The sequence below is a fragment of the Protopterus annectens genome, chromosome 2.part1 (assembly GCF_019279795.1).
Source record: "Protopterus annectens isolate FY-2018-M chromosome 2.part1, PAN1.0, whole genome shotgun sequence".
Classification (NCBI taxonomy): domain Eukaryota; kingdom Metazoa; phylum Chordata; order Ceratodontiformes; family Protopteridae; genus Protopterus; species Protopterus annectens.
The window spans coordinates 1,234,242,757-1,234,261,364 of NC_056729.1; the positions used below are offsets into that span (position 1 = coordinate 1,234,242,757).

Here is an 18,608-nt window from a genome sequence, read left to right on the forward strand (position 1 = left end):
AGATTCACCAGCTGGACTGGAGAGTAAACTCGAAACTGACCTTTGGACATGCCTGAATAATATAGGGATCTACTTACTGACTGATCAGAAGGAACCAATAGGGAGCAAGTGCTTTGAAGGAGTATAAGAGGATGTAGTGCTTTAGTTTGTGTTTAACTATGAGACTACTTATACGAGCAAGTGCAGGGCTTTAGAATGAGAATAGAGGGCTTAATTTGAGATTTAGAGCAGTTCTAAGAGAAAAAGTGAAGAGTAGACTTAGTGGAGCCGGGAATAGTTTAAGCTTGTTTAAGCTGTGCTGCCCGACGCTGCTCTGTGCGCAACACCGCACTAAAAGAGGGTTGCAGGGCTTTAAGAGACAGAGATCAAGGAGTTTAGAATTGACCCAAAATAGCCAATAAAACTTCAGCTTCTAGGCAGTAACCACTCCTACAGGGGACAGGCAGGCTGTTCAGTGTTAACCACTGCCACTGGTGAACACAGATACTTCCCTTTAGTCCAAGCAAGCACTGGCCTCCAAGAAACTTACAAACAGTTCAGAACAGCAGATCTGTAACTGAACTTTCTTAAATTTCAGAAAGTGGGAAAAAAGGAAGATTTTTTGTTTTTTTTTCTTTTTTGTTTTAGTTTAAAGGTAGCAGAGATACACAAGTAGCAAAATAATCACAACAGTGCAATAAATGACCCCACACTTGAGTGCTAGGCCAAGGTCAGGTAAAATGCAGTTTTAAGAGAAAAAAAACTATTTTAAATCAAGTGCAACACAGGAAATGCAGTAAACAGGCTCTAAATGTGTTCTAAATACTGTTTCTAATACAGATATACATTTTAGCAAGCTGGAAAAAGCCGAAAAGTAGGCGGCAAAGCAGTAATTCTTAACAAAAAATCAGAAGAAAATACTTAAAATCTCAAAAGTGGCTCCTTTCTCCTCTCAGCGTTTTGTCCCCTTGGTAGGTGCTTCAACAACAACTTAACAACCTCTTATCACATAAGAAGGCTTCAGGTTCAGTGCATTTTGAATGGGGGGGGGGGGTTTACAATTGCGCAATCAATGCCAACCCCACCAGGGAACAACCTTGCAAATTAACTGAGGACTGACTGTATATACTGCACCTTCAAAAGACATCCTACACTGTCTCTGTGGCACAGAGGACTGGAACTGTGAATACATCTTAGGTTTGGCTAGTGGCCCAGATACTGGAGAAGCCAGTCCGGATCGTAGAGAAATAAAGAGGCAGTTTGAGAGGTGTGACACACTTCTCAAAGAATTTCTGAGGGTGACCTAATAGGAGCCACCAACCTGAGGTGGGACTGCAACATTGCCAAAGGTGACATCACTTGCAGAAGCAGGTGATGGCCCACCCTGTTGCACTGCATTCCCCTCCACTTACACAGCATGCTGAAAATGTCAGGGCAAGTATCAACACTTATCAGAAAAACCCAATGACAGCCTTGATGACAACTGTACTGTGATTAGCTCTCAGAATAGGCAGAGTTGGAGCAACTGGACAGATGTTTGACAGGTACAGGGGAGAAAACAATAATAAAATGCTGACACATCGCTATTACTCGTTTTTCTTTCAAAAATCGAATACACAGTGCCAAACAGTCTTAGAAGGGATATTAGGCTGGCTAACAGGGCTACAACTGCTCTGTTTTGCTGGTTCGGCCCCTCATTACATACACACACATACATTATATATATATATATATATATATATGGATTCACTTCATAACACTGAAACTTCATAATACTGAAAATGACAAAACTTCATAATACTGAAGACCAAAATACTGAAAGCTCAAAATACTGAATACTCAAAATACTGAAACTCAAAATACTGAAAACACATATTATGCGTAAACTTAGCATAAACAACATAAATCATAGCAATTTCTACCAAATATATAGGGGCAAGCCTGCACTACACCCTGCTAATTATATATATCTACTCCAAGATTGCACTTAACTACACCATGTGCAATCTTGGAGTTGATATATTTAATTAGCAGGGTAAGGTGGGGGCTTGCCCCCCTGCATGTATTTGGTAGAAATTGTTATGATTTATGTTGTTTAAGCTGAGTTTACGCATATGTGTTTTAAGTATTTTGAGTTTCAGTATTTTGAGTATTCAGTATTTTGAGCTTTCAGTATTTTGGTTTCAGTGTTTTGAGTTTCAGTATTTTGATATTTCAATGTTATGAAGTGAATCCATATATATATATATATATATATATATATATATATATATATATATATATATGTATACATATATATATATGTATACATACATATATATATATGTATACATACACACAGACATACATATATATGTACACACACAGGCACATATATATATATATATATATATATATATATACACACATACACACACACATATATATATATATATATATATATATATATATATATATATGGGTCCCGGACAGTTTGCTGAACGGCTGTTTCTGGGCATACTTGCGCGAAAGTGCTTTTTGCCGAAAAAGCACTTTCACGGAAGTATGCTAAAAGGTAAGGGAAATCGTGGGGGAATGGCTGTTGCTGAGATCGTAGTACAGTGGGGATAAAGGAATATTCCCTTTTCCCCACTGTAGTGCGATCTCGGAGTGAGAATATAAAAGTAGGGGGGGGTTGGGGAGCACAGCCCCCCACATGGGGGGTGTAGGGGGGCTTGCCCCCCTGCGTAAACATGTGTTGTGTGCTTTTTTGTGTTTGTTTTTTTAACTATTCCTTAGGAACTTTTTCGGCAAAAAGCACTTTCGCTAAAGTGGATTCGGTGATTTGGTTTCAGACAATTGAACTTTTGTTCAATCATCCTAGACCCATATACATATATATATATATATATATATATATATATACATATATATATACATATATACATATATATATATATATACATATATATACATATATATATATACATACACACACACACACACACACACACACACACATATATATCTATCTGTATATGTATATGTATGTATGAGTGTGTATACACACACAGGCATCTATATATGTACACACAGTGTGTGTGTGTGTGTGTGTGTGTGTGTGTGTGTGTGTGTGTGTGTGTGTGTATATATTTTTTTTTTTTACATTTGTTAACCATGTTAGTCTGTCTGGGTTCTTAGAAGCCCTTTTTCAGCAGAGACCCAAGGAGAAAAGCTCCCCAAAAAAAGTTTAAGTAAACAAATAGTAAAAAAGATACACAGATCCCATTTTAAGTATACATACTTCTGAAGTAATTACATAATATGCAATAAAGGAATATATAGAATACATAGAAATACAATACAATACAATACATACATGGAAATGTTCACGTAGTATGGCAAGAAACTAAGCAGAAATACGGTAAGACTAAGGTCAATACATTGCTGAACCAAGGTAGTAGGCATGAAGTAAGTAAATATACAGATAAAGTTGTGTGAACTTTGGAAGTTAATAAATAAAAAACAGTAATAAGGGATTATGGGAATTGAGTGTAACATGAGCAAACTAGTATGGACTATGACAGACAAAAATATGTGCAGGTAGTAGTGAGAGAGAAAGCTATATATATGTGCACATACACGGGCACAAATACGATCATCATCCAGTTCTGAACATTCACATAGCTTACTAATTACCTGATGCGACTCCTGGAGACCAGACATGAGTAACTTCTTCACCATTAAGTGCTTGCAACTTTAATAAACTTAAAATTTCTATACTGTCTTCCATAAATGCATGCAATTAATGCATCATGCCCAGAGTCATGTTCAATAATTTCCTGTTATCTGTATTACAAGATTAAGTCAAAACAACTGCATAATTAGCCCACAATTCAATGCTTAGAGCTTACTAGTTTTTCTTTTTCTAAATTATTTTAGGTCCCTATCCCATATGATCATCAAACTCCATCCTGTCTGCCCCAACTGACCTGTTTGCTCCTACTTCTGGGTGACAAGTCCACTGGCCCATTTATACCCACGTGAGGTGAGAACTCATTGGTCCACTTGTTTACCTAAGAGGTGAGAGAGATGGATGCCAAAATGGTACCATTACCCAGTGTAAAGGTAGGATTGTTTTGTTTATATACCTATATCCATCCCTGCTCTGGGTCTTTGACTTTATTTTATTGTACATATTTTAGTGTGTTTACCAGGGTAGGCCCTGTGCAAATATGATAAATGGCATGCAGAGCCCAGGATAAAAAATAAAGAGAAGCTTAATACAAAATAAAAAAGATTTAGTAAATAGCAGTAGTAAATTATTACAAGAACATACAACAAAATGGCAATACGTAAATTTCACTAGGTGAAGTACCTAAATTGGTAAACAAATGATTTATATAACAGTTAAAATATGAAGGCTGAGCATGTTTACTATGACATGTCTCTGCCGTTTGCATAGCATTACAGAAATGAAGAATATAGTTATCAGTAACCAAGAGGAAGCAACTGTTAGATAAAGCTATTACATACATGTATAGATTTGTTAGGTGATATAGGTAAAAAGTACAGTTGTGTACACTTACCATAAATGTAGATGTTAGAGTGTCTTCACTGTTGCAGTCATCACTGTAGGGTTCTTCCTGCTGGCAGGCAGCCCTAGGTCGGCCAGAATCCCAAAGTCTGAGTCCGGCTTCGGCTCTTCTGTCATGCTCCCTGACATCAGAGCGCCAGGAGTACAAGCCAGCCAACGCGATGTTCTCCAGTTTTTCTTGCCCCAGATGTCAGGTGCCCAAAAGTGAAGGCTAATAGTAAAACAAAAATGTAACATACAACAAACCCCATACTCTATAGCAAATACACCTCAGAAGAAGGGTGAAGTAGGAAAAGTACAGTTTTGTACCTACCATAAATGTAGATGTTCGAAGATCCACATTGCTGCAGTCATAACCTGTGGGTAGTCCGCTGTCCTCGGTCGGCCCGAATACCAAAGTATTAGGCTGGCGTCGGTCATGGGCGCTCAGATCTGACGTCAGTGCGTCATGGTATTAAAGCGCATGACCAACGTCATATCCTCAGTCTTTTCTTGCCCCAGATGTCAGAAGGCCCTAAAAAGAAAGGCCACAGCCAAAAATAGAAAAACCTCCAAAACCCATGTACAAACAACATCTACGACCCAAACCATACAACCACTCCAAACTACAGAGGGGAAGGAGGGAGGGTATTGGACTGCAGCAATGTGGATCTTGAACATCTACATTTATGGTAGGTACAAAACTGTACTATGTTCTTCATCTCACATTGCTGCAGTCATAACCTGTGGGTAGAATCCCAAAGCAAGTGTAAGGGGAGGTTGGCAAAATCATAAAGCATTGGGAGCTGCTAATATGCCCTGTAAGACTGCAGTGGCAAACCCAGCCCTAGATTTGGAATAAAGAGGAAGATGGTAATGTTTAGAAAAGTGGGCACTGAACTCCAAGTAGCTGCTTCCAAAATATCTTTAGTAGCTACACCCCTTAAAAAAGCAGTAGAAGTGGCAGTAGCCCTAGTGGAATGAGGTCTGATTCCAGCCGGAATCTCCCTACCATGATGAGAATAACAAAAAGCAATACAATGGCCAATCCACTTAGAAATAGTTTGTTTTGAAACAGGTTTCCTGAGAGCCCAAAGCAAAAGAAACAAATAACTGTTGAGACTGTCTGAACCCTTTAGTCCTGCTCAAATAATAACGCAACTGCCTGTGAATATCCAAAGTGTGCAAAATTTTCTCCCTTTATTTTGGGGATCAGCATAAAAAGTAGGCAAATGAATAGATTGGTTCAAGGCCACATTTGAAACCACTTTAGGCATAAAAGTAGGGTTAGTACGCAGAGATACCCTATCCTTATGAAAAATCAGGAAGGGTTCAACTGCCATTAGAGCCTGTAACTCAGATACCCTTCTAGCAGACGTAATGGCCAACAAAAAAGCAGTCTTCCAAGACAAAAACTTTAACTCAGACGTAGCTGCAGGTTCAAAAGGAGGTAAAGTAAGTTTTTCCAACACAAAATTGAGATCCCAGGAAGGAGTAGGAGCTCTACGCGGGGGTCTTATGTTCTTTGCCCCTCTAAGGAATTGCTTAAACAAAGGATGAGAGAATAAAGGTGGGTCACAGTCATAGTGAGCAGAAATGGCTGCAGCATGAACTTTTACAGAGGAGAAAGACAAACCCTTGTCTAATAATTCTGTAAGATATTGAAGCGAAACACTCAAATCAGGCCTGGAAACATCAAAGCTCTTGGCTTTGCTCCAAATAAAAAATCTCCTCCATTTATCAGCATAAACTTTCCTTGTACTAGGCCTTCTGGCCTCCAAAATAACATTCAAAACTTGTTGAGGAAGCTGCGACCCTCCAGGTTCTAGAACAGAATATGCCAGGCTGTTAGATGCAGGGACTGAATCCTGACATTGAGGAAATGATTGCCTGCCTGAGACAAAAGGTGTGGAATTGAAGGCAAAGGCCAGGGAGGCTCCCGTACTAAACTCCTCAGCAGAGGGTACCAGTGCTGTCGAGGCCAATCCGGAGCTATCAGAATCATGGAGGGCTTGTCTTGTCTGACCTTCAAAGAGCACCTTGGGAAGGAGAGGCAGAGGAGGAAAGGCATAAACGTGAAGATTGCTCCAACTGAATGATGGAGCATCCACTTTCCAAGCTGTTGGATGAAACATCTTTGTGCAAAACTTTGGCAACGGGAAATTTAGTGGAGAAGCGAACAGATCTATGTCTGGAGTCCCCCACATCACTGTCAACTGTCAAAATACATGAGGATCCAACTTCCACTCGTGGGGATCCACCATCTGTCTGCTCAAAACATCTGCTAAGGAGTTCTGTGCTCCTGGCAGAAACCTTGCCTGAAGAGTGAGGTGCAAACTGAGAGCAGTCTCCCACAGAATCATAGCTTGCCTGCAAAGAGGGTACGAATGTGTTCCCCCCTGCTTGTTGATGTACCACATGACAGTTGTGTTGTCTGTTTGAATCAACACTTGTCCTGGGTGAAGTAGATCTTTGAAAGCCATCAATGCAAATTGGACTGCTAACATCTCCTTCAAGTTGACATGTAAATGTTGAAGTCTGGCAGGCCACGTGTCTTGAACCCATTTTCCATTGAGGTGTGCTCCCCAAGCCTTGTCCGAGGCATCTGTCGTTAAGATCTGACTCGCCTCTGGTCGGGTCACAGAGAGTCCCTTGTTTAGGTGACATTCCTGGGCCCACCACAAAAATTCCTTTTGAATGCAAGGTATTATCTGAATGACAGTGTCCAGATCGTGGCAGTGTTGTGTCCATACATTTTTGAGATACCATTGTAACTTCCTCATATGCAGTTTGGCATTGGGAAGCACCAGAATACAAGATGCCATGAACCCCAAGGCTTGAAGGACTGTCCTTGCAGTCAGCCTGGACCGTAGAGACAATTGTTGGAAGTAAAGTGTAAGGCTCCTTTGCTTGTCCGGGGTCAAAAAAGCCATCTGGGAAGCTGTATTCAGTCTCACACCCAGAAAGCACATTTCCTGAGAGGGTACTAGACTGGACTTTGTTTCGTTCACAGAATACCCTAGGCACCTTAACACTGCCATAACATACTGTAGATGGTGTAGTAGCTTGTTTTTGTCTTGAGCAAGAATCAGGCAATCGTCCAAATAGGGATAAATTTGTATTCCTCTTAACCTTAAAAAGGCTATCACCGGAGCCAGAACCTTTGTGAACACCCTGGGCGCAGTAGATAAGCCAAAGGGCAATGCAGAGAACTGATAATGTAAAGTCCCAGCCCGAAAACGCAGGAATCTCCTGCAACTGGGCCTGATAGGAACATGAAGATAAGCTTCTTTGAGATCCAGAGTTACCATCCAGTGATCTTTGCCCAACAGAGGCAGAAGTTGTTGCAACGTCAACATTTTGAATTTTGGAATGTCCAGGTATGTGTTGAGGATAGATAAATCCAAAATTGGCCTCCAAGTGTCTCCTTTCTTTGGTACAAGAAACAGGCGAGAATAAAATCCTAGGCCTACTTCTGACAGAGGGACCTGCTGTATAGCCCCCATTTGAAGAAGTAAAGAAATCTGTTTGTGAGCCTCTACCCTTTGCTGAGGAGGAATGTCTGGCATGCCCTTGAAAGGAGGCAATGTGTGGAAATAAAACTTGTAGCCTCGGTCTATAATGTCCAACACCCATTTGTCCTGGGTGACTAAAAACCAGTTTTGCTTGAAGAGTGCCAACTTTCCTCCCAGAGGAGCTGCCAGACAGGAAGGATCTGGCAGCTGAAGATGCAGGTCATTGGGCCTGTTTACAAAAGGACTGGCCCCTGCCCTCACCTGTAGATTGTGCAGGGGAACTCCACGTTCTAGGCCTGAAAGAACCCTGAGCTCTGCCCCTACCACGTCTAGATCTGCCCCTAGACTGTAAATCAGAAGAAGGGTAAGCCCATCCCTTAGTAGGCCAATTCCTGCTAAACCTAGGGGGCTGCACCTGCAAAAAATCTTTAACAGTCTGCATAGACTTAGCTTTGTCTTCCATTTTCTTTAAGACAGATTCCACAGGAGAACCAAACAAAACTTCAGACTGCAAAGGAGCATCCAAAATTCTAGCTTTAACATGCTCTGACAAGTTCTGATTCTTAAGCCAGGCGTGCCTGCGAATAACTGATCCAGTGGCAGCCACCCTGGAAGAAGCCTGTAAAGCATCGAAACCACACTGCAAAGAATGCTTACCCACCTGATCAGAGGCATGAACCAAATCCTGTAATTCCTTACACTCTATGCCCTCTGCCAAAGCATCTACCTTAGATTTTAACTGAGTAAGGAGAAATTCTGGTACTTCAACATATGAAACTGGCAATTCAAAGCCCTCATTGCTAGAGTGGAAGAGGTATACACTTTTTTCCCCACCTATCCAAAGCTCTAGAGTCTTTATCCATAGGAACTGGATTCTTTACAACAGAAGCCCTGACACCCTTAGGTCCCTGGCTAATAGTTTCTGGGTCAGCCCTTGGGCTCTTATACAGATATTTATGAGCCTCTGGCACTCTGTAATACCTATCTGGTTTAACTGGCAGGAGGCAAAGAGTCTGGATTAAGAGAAGCCTCCGAGAAAACATCCTGAACAACATCCAAAACAGGAGGTATAGCCAAGGGCCGATGTTGTGGCAAAAACCAAAATTCCCTAAGCCTCTTTCGGGAATCTGAGAAATCCTGACCTTCCCATTTAAAATGCTCCCTCATAGAATGCAGGGTTTCTGAAAAGAAAAATCCTCTGGAGGAGAAGCAGAAGGACTGGAATCCTCTGCGTCTGAATCAGAATAAGGAGGAAAATCCTGAATGTCTTCAGCCGAAGACTCTGAGTAATCTGAAGCCTGTTCCAAACTTTCCACCTCTGGCTCCACCCTAGGCCTCTTATCTGGAGGGGGCATAGAACCCCTGATTAAGGAAATCAAATCTTCTGCCATTTTAAGCATGTGTTTTTTAGGCACAGAACCTGCAGAACTAGGACTGACACCTGAGGAAGGCAAACCAGGCCTGACCTTGGAAGGTACCTTAGAGACAGAAGGAGAAGGCCTAACCACCTTAGGCAAAGAAGGGAGTACAGCAACCTGAGAGGCCCCCTCAGCCTGACCTGACTCCTGAGTGGCCACATCCTGCAAAATTAACGGCTCGCCCTGAGACTCAGCTGAAACCTCGGCTGGATCCACAGATTCCACCGTAGTTTCTAAAGAACCGGCGTCCGGAACAAACGACTCATCCTGCTTGGACCTTAACGATTTTTCTTTGTGCTTCTTAGCGGTAGCGGGCGTCGGAGGATCCGACGGCATATTGTAATTACACCGCTTACCGAAGACAAGCCTAGCGCAATCTAACCTACGTTTAATGGTGCGCTTATTAAACCTAGCACAAAAGCGACACCCGACTACGTCGTGCTCAGGCCCCAAACAAGGAATACAGAGAGAGTGGTAATCCCTATGCGGTATCTGTTTCCCACAAGAAATACAATTATTCACCTTTTCTGACATCCGGAATTAACTGAGGCAAGAAAAAACAAAAATATTCCCCAACGGGGTAGTTAGCCCAACTTGGTTTCGGTCTGAAACTCAGAATACGAAAGTTTCAGAACGCCGAACGGCACTTGCAAATGCTGCTTCTGCTTCGGACCATGCGGCAAAAAAGACTGAGGATATGACGTCGGTCATGCGCTTTAATACCATGACGCACTGACGTCAGATCTGAGCGCCCATGACCGACGCCAGCCTAATACTTTGGTATTCGGGCCGACCGAGGACAGCGGACTACCCACAGGTTATGACTGCAGCAATGTGAGATGAAGAACATCCACAGAAATGAAAGTGTAAGAGGGGACAGAAGGGTGGGTAACCCAGACTGCAACAGTGAAGACACTGGAACATCTACATTTATGTTAAGTGTACACAACTGTACAATGTTCATGTTTCACTGTTGCAGTCATCACTGTAGGGTTGAATCCCAAAGCTGAGATAAAGGGTGGTGGTTATAGAGTAGAAGGGGTGGCTAGAAGGCCCTGCAAGACTGCAGAAGCAAAGCCTGCCCTAGACTTAGAGTAAAGAGGGAGATTATAGTGCTTAGAGAAAGTATGCACTGAACTCCAAGTTGCAACTTCCAAAATATCTTTGGTAGGTACTCCCCTGAGAAAGGCAGCTGAAGTAGCTGCAGCTCTGGTAGAGTGAGTTCTAATTTTTCCTGGGATTTGCTTTCCATGATGAGAGTAACAAAATCTGATTTCATGAGCAATCCATTTAGAAATGGTCCGTTTTGAAATAGCTTTGCCTTGAGAATTTGTTGCATAAGAAACAGTTGCTCTGTTTTCCTGATATCCTTGGTTCTGTCCAGGTAAAAACGTAGTTGCCTGTGTACATCCAAAGAATGTAAGATCCACTTCCCCCTTATTTTGTGGATTAGGGAAAAAAATTGGCAAGTGAATAGTTTGATTTAAAGCCACTTTGGAGACCACTTTAGGCATGAAAGTAGGATTAGTCCTTAAAGACACCCTATCTTGGTGAAAAATAATATAAGGTCCACAGCCATGAGAGCTTGTAACTCGGAGACTCTGAAGTCAAAGCCAGTAGGATAGCTGTCTTCCATGACAAATACTTAATGTCCAATGTGGCAGCAGGCTCAAAAGGAGGCAGAGTGAGTTTTTCCAGAACATAGTTGAGGTCCCAGGCAGGTATGGGTGGTGTCCTAGGGGGCCTTAAATTCTTTGCTCCTCTGAGATATTGTTTCAGAAGTGGATGCGAAAAGATTGGAGGGTCTGTATTGTAATGTGCAGAGATAGCGGAGGCATGTATTTTTATGGAGGAGAAGGATAAACCCTTATGTAGCATGTCTGTCAGGTAATGTAAAATCAATGGGATATTAGGAATGAGAGGATCCGGATCCTGAGCATGCATCCAGGTGCAAAATCTCTTCCATTTACCTTCATAAGATTTTCTATTGCTAGGCTGTCTGGCTTCTAAGATGACATCCATGACCTGTTTGGGAAGGGTAGGAATAGTCATAGACCCCTGAATTCGCCAAGCTGCCAGGCTGAGAGTTTTGATATGAGAGTGCAGAACCTGGCCCTGGTGTTGGGACAAAAGATTTGGTATCTGAGGTAAAATCCAAGGAGGCTCCTGGGATAGATTCATCAGTGTTGAGTACCAAAACTGACGAGGCCAATTTGGGGCCAGTAAAATCATCTTGGGTTTGTCCTGTTTGATCTTTAATAACACCTGTGGAAGAAGAGGTAGTGGAGGAAAGGCATACCCCGAGAGGTTTCTCCAACTGAAAAGGAGAGCATCCACTTTCCATGCTAGCTTGTGAAATATCCTTGTGCAAAAAATCTGTAACTGGTGGTTGAAGGGGGGGATGCAAACAGATCTATGTCCGGGCAGCCCCAGGCTTCTGTAATAATCTTGAATATTTGGGTGTCTAGCATCCACTCGTGTGGGTCTGACAGGTTCCTGCTCAGTCTGTCTGCCAGAATATTTTGTTTCCCTGGCAGGAACTGAGCTTGTAGATCCACTTTGCAAGCTAGAGCTGTGGTCCATAGAGCCATGACTAGTCTGCAAAGGGGGTAGGAGTGTGAACCCCCTTGCTTGTTTATGCACCACAACTGTGGTGTTGTTTGTCCATATCAGTAGTTGTCCTGGCTGTAGAAGGTCCCTGAAAGCCAAGAGGGCATTCTGAACATCTAACATCTCTTTTAAATTGATATGTAGGTGCTTCTGATCCTCTGTCCAATAACCTTGCAGGCCTTTCCCCTGCAAGTGTGCTCGCCATGCGTAATCCAAGGCATCCGTGGTTAACACTTGGCTGGCTGGAGGCAGACTGAAGGCTTTCCCTTTCTTGTGAAGACATGCCATGGTCCACCAATGGAATTCCTTTTGTAGGCAAGGCAAGACAGCAATCTGGGTGTCTAGACTGTGGCAATCCTGGGACCATACACTTTTTAGGTATCAATGTATTTTTCTCATATGTAGTCTTGCATTTGGTATGAGAAGGATGAAGGAGGTCATGTAACCCAGAGCCTGCAGGAATTTCCTTGCAGTTAGCGGAGACATTAATGCCAAGGTTTTGAAAGTTGAAGCCAGCTGTAGTTGCTTTTCGGATGTCAGGAAAGCCATCTGGGTTGTTGTGTTTAGAAGAGCACCCAGAAAAGTTATCTGTTGTGTGGGTGTCAAATTTGACTTTTTTATGTTCACAGTGAATCCCAGGCACTTGAGTAGATTTTGAACAAATTCCAGGTGCTGGAGTAAGACATCCTTGCTGTCTGCTTGAATAAGGCAGTCGTCCAGATAAGGGTAAATTTGAATTCCCTGGAGTCTGCAATAAGCTACTACTGGTGCCAGGCACTTGGTGAAGACCCTGGGCGCAGTAGACAAGCCAAAAGGCAGCGCAGAGAATTGGTAATGTTTCGAACCGGCCTTGAACCTGAGGTATTTTCTGCACTCCTGTCCGACAGTGATGTGTAGGTAAGCCTCCTTTAAATCCAATGTCACCATCCATGCATTTTTGCTCCACACTGGCAGGAGCTGCTGCAGAGTAAGCATGTTGAACTATGGTATCTCCAGGAAAGTATTTAAAACTGACAGATCCAGGATAGGTCTCCATGAATTTTGTTTTCTGGGAACTAGAAAGAGCCTGTAGTAAAAGCTTTGCCCCGTCTCTGATTGTGGAACCAGTTCTATGGCCCTCATAGCCATGAGGGAACCCACCTGGCTTAATGCCTCTGCCCATTGGTGTTTTGGTAGGTCTGGCCATCCATTTGGTCTTGGCAAGGTATGAAAGTGGAATTTGTAACCCTTTGAAACTACATCCAGAACCCACTTGTCTTGGGTTATGTAAGTCCAATTTTGTTGAAGTTTTCCCCCTACAGGGGCTTCCAGGAGAGAAGTTCCTGGAGCCATGCAGGGGGAGTCATTGAGCCTGTTTTCTATAAGATTGAGGTCTGTCCTCTCCACCCCTGGGAGTGGAAGCACTACACTGTCTAGGTCTGTAAGAGGTCTGTGCTTGGCCCTCCCTCTGGAGCGTCTATATCTACCCCTCTGACGCCTGTCCGAGCTGGGATAGGACCAATTTTTAGTTGGCCAATTTCTGCTAAATCTAGGAGGCTGAACTTGTAAGAAATCCTTAACCGTTTGCATGGATTTTGCCTTGTCCTCCATTTACTTTATCACCTCTTCATCCTTAGACCCAAACAAAACATTATGCTGAACAGGAGCATCCAGTTACTTTGCTTTCACTTGATCAGGTAAATTTTGTTCCTTTAACCAAGCATGCCTTCTAATGACTGTGCCAGTGGCAGTCGCCCTGCATGAAGCCTCCAAGGCATCAAAACCACAGTGTAAACCATGCTTCCCCACTTGCTCAGTAGCATGCATCAAATCGTGTAATTCCTTATTATCTGCACATGCAGAAATGGTACTTGGCTTTTGTTTCATAACAGACAGTAGGAATTGCTGATATTTTAGCATATGAAATTGGCAATTTAAAGCCCTGATAGATAAAGTAGCAGAAGTGTACACTTTTTTGCCCCATCTCTCCAAAGCTCTGGAATCCTTATCTGTCGGAATAGGGTTTTTAGCAGAGGCGGCCTTACCACCCTTAGGACCTTGAGAAATGGTTTCTGGATCAGCAGCAGGATTTTTGTAAAGGAACTGGTGGGAGTCAGGGACCCTGTAATATCTGTCAGGTTTAGCAGGGGCTGGAGGAAAAGAGTCAGGAGTTAAATTAGCCTCAGAAAAAGCATCATGCACAATATCCAAAATAGGAGGAATAGCCAGGGGTCTATGTTGGGGAAGAAGAAGGAATTCCCTAAGCCTTCTCTTAGATTCAGAGTACTCCTGTCCTTCCCAGTGAAAATGTTCCCTCATGTCATGTAAAGTTTCCCCAAAAGAAAAATCCTCAGGGGGAGAAGCTGATGGAATGGATTCCTCAGCATCAGAATCCTCATAAGGAGGGAAAGTATATTCCTGTTCAGAGGAAGACACTGAAGAAATAGATGCCTGATCAGAGGATTCAAGATCCAATTCTTGCCTTGGCCTTTTGTCTGGAGGGGGATGTGAACACCTAATCATGGTTAGTAAGTCCTCCGCCATTTTAAGCAGCTGTTTCTGAGATTTGGGTCCCAGATCAGAAGAGGCCTGGGCTGGTGTCTTTGATTTAGAAGGAGTCTTCACCATTGTCTTTGGTTTTGCCTTAATCAGAAGCTGTGTAGGCCTGAAAACCCCCTCGGAAGCCGGTACCTGCACAGCGGCTTCGGACCCTTCAGAGGGAGCATTGTCCGAAGGTCCTCCAGCTGGAGAACTCAAAGGCCTAGTTGGCTCCTCGTGGGAGTCTGTTTCGGCAATCGGTTCTGAAATGGCTGACGACAGGGGCTGCGAAAGCACCTCACTGACTGCCGAACCTGGAGCTGGCTCTGCTTGTAAACCGTCGTCTGATTTGGACCTCAGAGGCCTGTCCTTATCCTTACGGCGTTTGTGAACTCCGGTAGACGGAAGCGTGTCCGATGGCATTTTATAATTAAATCGCCTGCCAAAGTAGTGAAAAGCAAAATCGTACCTCCGCTTAATCATATGTTGGTTAAATCTAGCACAAAACCGACAACTAGCTACGTCGTGGTCAGGGCTAACAAGGAATACAGTAAGAGTGGAAATCCTTATGAGGTATTTGCTTCCCACAAGAAATACAATTATTAACTTTTTCTGACATCGGACTGGAACAAGAAAAAAGTTTCCCCAACAGGGCACTTAGCTTTAATAAGAAGTAAGTCTTCGGACTAAAGTACGAAAAAAAATATCAGGAATCAGCCGACCGGCACTTGTGAACTGCTTCCACCGCACGGCAAGAAAGACTGGAGAACACTGCGTCGGTTGGCAGCTTTGTACTCCTGGCGCTCCAACGTCAGGGAGCATGACTGAACAGTCGACGCCGGACCCAGACTTTGGGATTCTGGCCGACCGAGGGCTGCCTGCTGGCAGGAAGAACCCTACAGTGATGACTGCAACAGTGAAACACGATGAACACCTGCGTGAATGACAGGCATGTGCTTGACTCTGCACACACAAATTTTGGTTTGTGATGCTATTAACTGCATGGTAAGCATGGAATTCAATGTCGTACATTATGTCCCTGTGAACCAAACCCTGAGATGGTTGAACTGGCAACCTTAGCTCAACTCTCAACATGCCAGCTCCCATCAGTTCTGGGTTGCTAACAGAGTCCAACTCATCTGGAACAAACGTCAGTGCTTTAACCCTTTTTGCCAAAAAAGCTGGCCTACAGCTTACTAATTTAATGGTACCAAAGTGTATGAAGGTAAAACAAGTAAAAATAAATAAATAAATAAATAAATAAACTTTGTTCTCATATAACAGTTAATGAATGAACCCACAATGACTCATACGATGTTCCCCAGATTTACTTCTGAGTACCTGTGAAGCAAGGTTGCACACAACGGGTGCAAAGCCTTGAAATAGTACTTGATACTGACAACATGCCAAGAACCAGTAAATGGCTACTACCAGACCTTCTCGTGTTCATTTTAGGGGTTTCTTCTGAATAAGGTTTTTGATACCTACCTAATTTTGTGCATAATTCTGTTATCTCCAGCTCTAATTAAGATTTACTTATTATTTAAAGTTACACTGTATGGAGTTGTAGCTACTTATGGCCACAGTAAAAGTTAAAAAAATCTATTCACATTACTTTAAGGTGGGCATTAAACTGGTTACCATTTTGCTGCAGTATTATCTCTAAGGTTGTACTATTAAATAATATTCTGTATTAACATGGACCCTTTATCTGCAAAGCCTGGTCTGCTGTCAATGCTTTGGCCATTTCCATCACAAAACCCATGAGGAAGAGCACTAAAGGATTCTATAATGAGACTTCAATGATGCGGTGTGTTGATTCTTGAATACATTCTATTTCATTTAGATAGGGATACCACAGTCCCAGCTTGACACTTACAGAATGCCTACATGATCTACTTACCTGATTTTGCTATAATACTCATTTTTCTATTTTGTATTTTTATACTTTAACTATGCACTTTTAAATGCATACATATATGTACTTTTTTACTTACAGTTAAAGGAAAAACAGACTGAACTGCAATGACATGAAGTTGAAGTCACTTTGTAGGAATGAGCACTTACCTGAGAGGTAGCCAGTCATAGCCTTATCAAGACCGTTGAATTGCTGCCTGTATTTAAGTCTAGATGACTGAGGTACTACCCATTCTGAAGGTCCAGTCTTTGGAGAGTTTCCAGTCAGTGATGCGGGTGAGGAGGATGCAGAGCTGTTAAAACAAACATATTTAAAAGCTTCAAAGATGGAGAGAAGTAATCACTCACTTGATTTCAAAATGAGAGAACATATTAAACTTTGTACTAAGGTTTACTCAATCTGCATAAACCCAAACTAGTATTGAAATAACTCCATACATGAAACACAGGAAGCACTGGAACTCATGGAATACAAGTAGAATGAACACCACAAAATAAATAAATAAATGTATTTACAAAACCTAGCAAAATTCTCTAACATCACAGAAGCAGTTTGGCTTGAAATTGTTAACATTTTTTTAATATAAGCACAATGAAAGCTACTTATCAGTAATGAGTGACACTAGTTCTATGATTAACAAATTCAGGTGTCTTTTGAAAACCAGATCACTGGATGGTGGTGAAAAAGACTTAAAGATCATGTTTAAAGATACAAAATGCCCTTTTCTTTTCAAACAAAAAAGTGTTCACATGCATCTTTATGCTTGTGAATACATTTTTGTTTGAAAAGTGTATTTTTAAGCCTTTAATAAAATATTAACTTTTAAATACTGCTTCAGAACGTGGAAGACTAAATGTAGTAAGCAGTGTTCATTGCATTAATATTAATTTCCTTTGCTAAAAAAATCAATCATTTTATTGCACAGCAAACATCTGAGGCAAAACCAGGGAGTCCCATAAAATCATGGAGCACTGACAAGTGCGGCTGTATACATCACTACAATGCTACTGCCACCAAAACACAGTACAAGGAGGGAGTACCTAGCACTTGTAAAAGGCTAACATCAAAATTTCTATTCTGGATACCTCTTCCTATACATCCAGGTATTCAAACAGCCTTCAGTTCTGCTTTCGTGCAGTGCTTGCTCACACTTTTCATGTACTACCCCCCACCCACCCATACAAACTGTACTCCTCAGGATTCTGCTTTACACATATGTTTTTGTCTGGAGTGAATTTAAAAGTGGTCTTCCTATGTGAGGACAGCCACTGATCACAATATACTGAATCTCCTTTCAACAGACTCAAACTGCTGCTTTTTTAGTTTTAGAAATTGAGCAAAAACATCAGGATTCCTTTCATAATTTTTTTAATTACTGACACACTGCAATTTGTTAACATGTCCTTGTATGAAACAAACCTGCATGCTGACAATTATCACAATTGGCTCACAGAAGGCCATATTCCATTCAGAACTACAGAGCTTTAGTAAAGCATGAAGATTAATATCTTACATAGACTGCAAACTATAAAATAAATTAACAGATTTCATTTATAAAATATTACTCAAGCTGTTGCTTTAATTAGTATGTAGCTCTGTACACGACACTAAATAAGTTCCACTGAATCCATATGAGGCTTACAGTATTGTCAGCATGACCTTTCAAGCAGGATTCATAACAAATTGGTAATGAGCTCCAGGAATTAATTTTGAAACTTATGAGGTACTGCTGATGCAAAGTTTTAAGGGTTAAAAAAAGACAATATATGTCTTACTATAAACTTCCATCTGTATTGCCCATTTTCATTTCCATTACCTGTGGGTCTCTGTTCTGACCCCCGGAACAGACCGGCCGCTCTCCAAGCTTGACATTCCAGACTTAAGCTCCTCCATTTTACCCATAATGCCCCGCTCCCCACACTACCACAGAACAAGTTTGCCCAAAACAAAGACCAAAAATTTCTATCCTAGATAAACATGATCATCCAAGACTATGAGAAAAGAAATCAGGAGTTCAACTCGAAGGAAAGTACAGTTTGTGTACACTTGCCATAAATGTAGATGTTCGAGTATATTCACTGTTGCAGTCTTCACAT

The 18,608-nt window shown here is 42.0% G+C and overlaps 1 protein-coding gene across 1 annotated transcript in view; it reads right to left on the reverse strand.

Annotated features, from left to right (window-relative positions):
• Window positions 1-18,608, reverse strand: part of ITSN2 (intersectin 2) — a 3,295,579-nt gene that overhangs the window by 2,981,106 nt on the left and 295,865 nt on the right. The window contains exon 5 of the mRNA XM_044063555.1: window positions 16,662-16,804. Coding sequence (XP_043919490.1) covers window positions 16,662-16,804 — 143 coding nt within the window. The remainder of the gene's footprint in view (window positions 1-16,661; window positions 16,805-18,608) is intronic.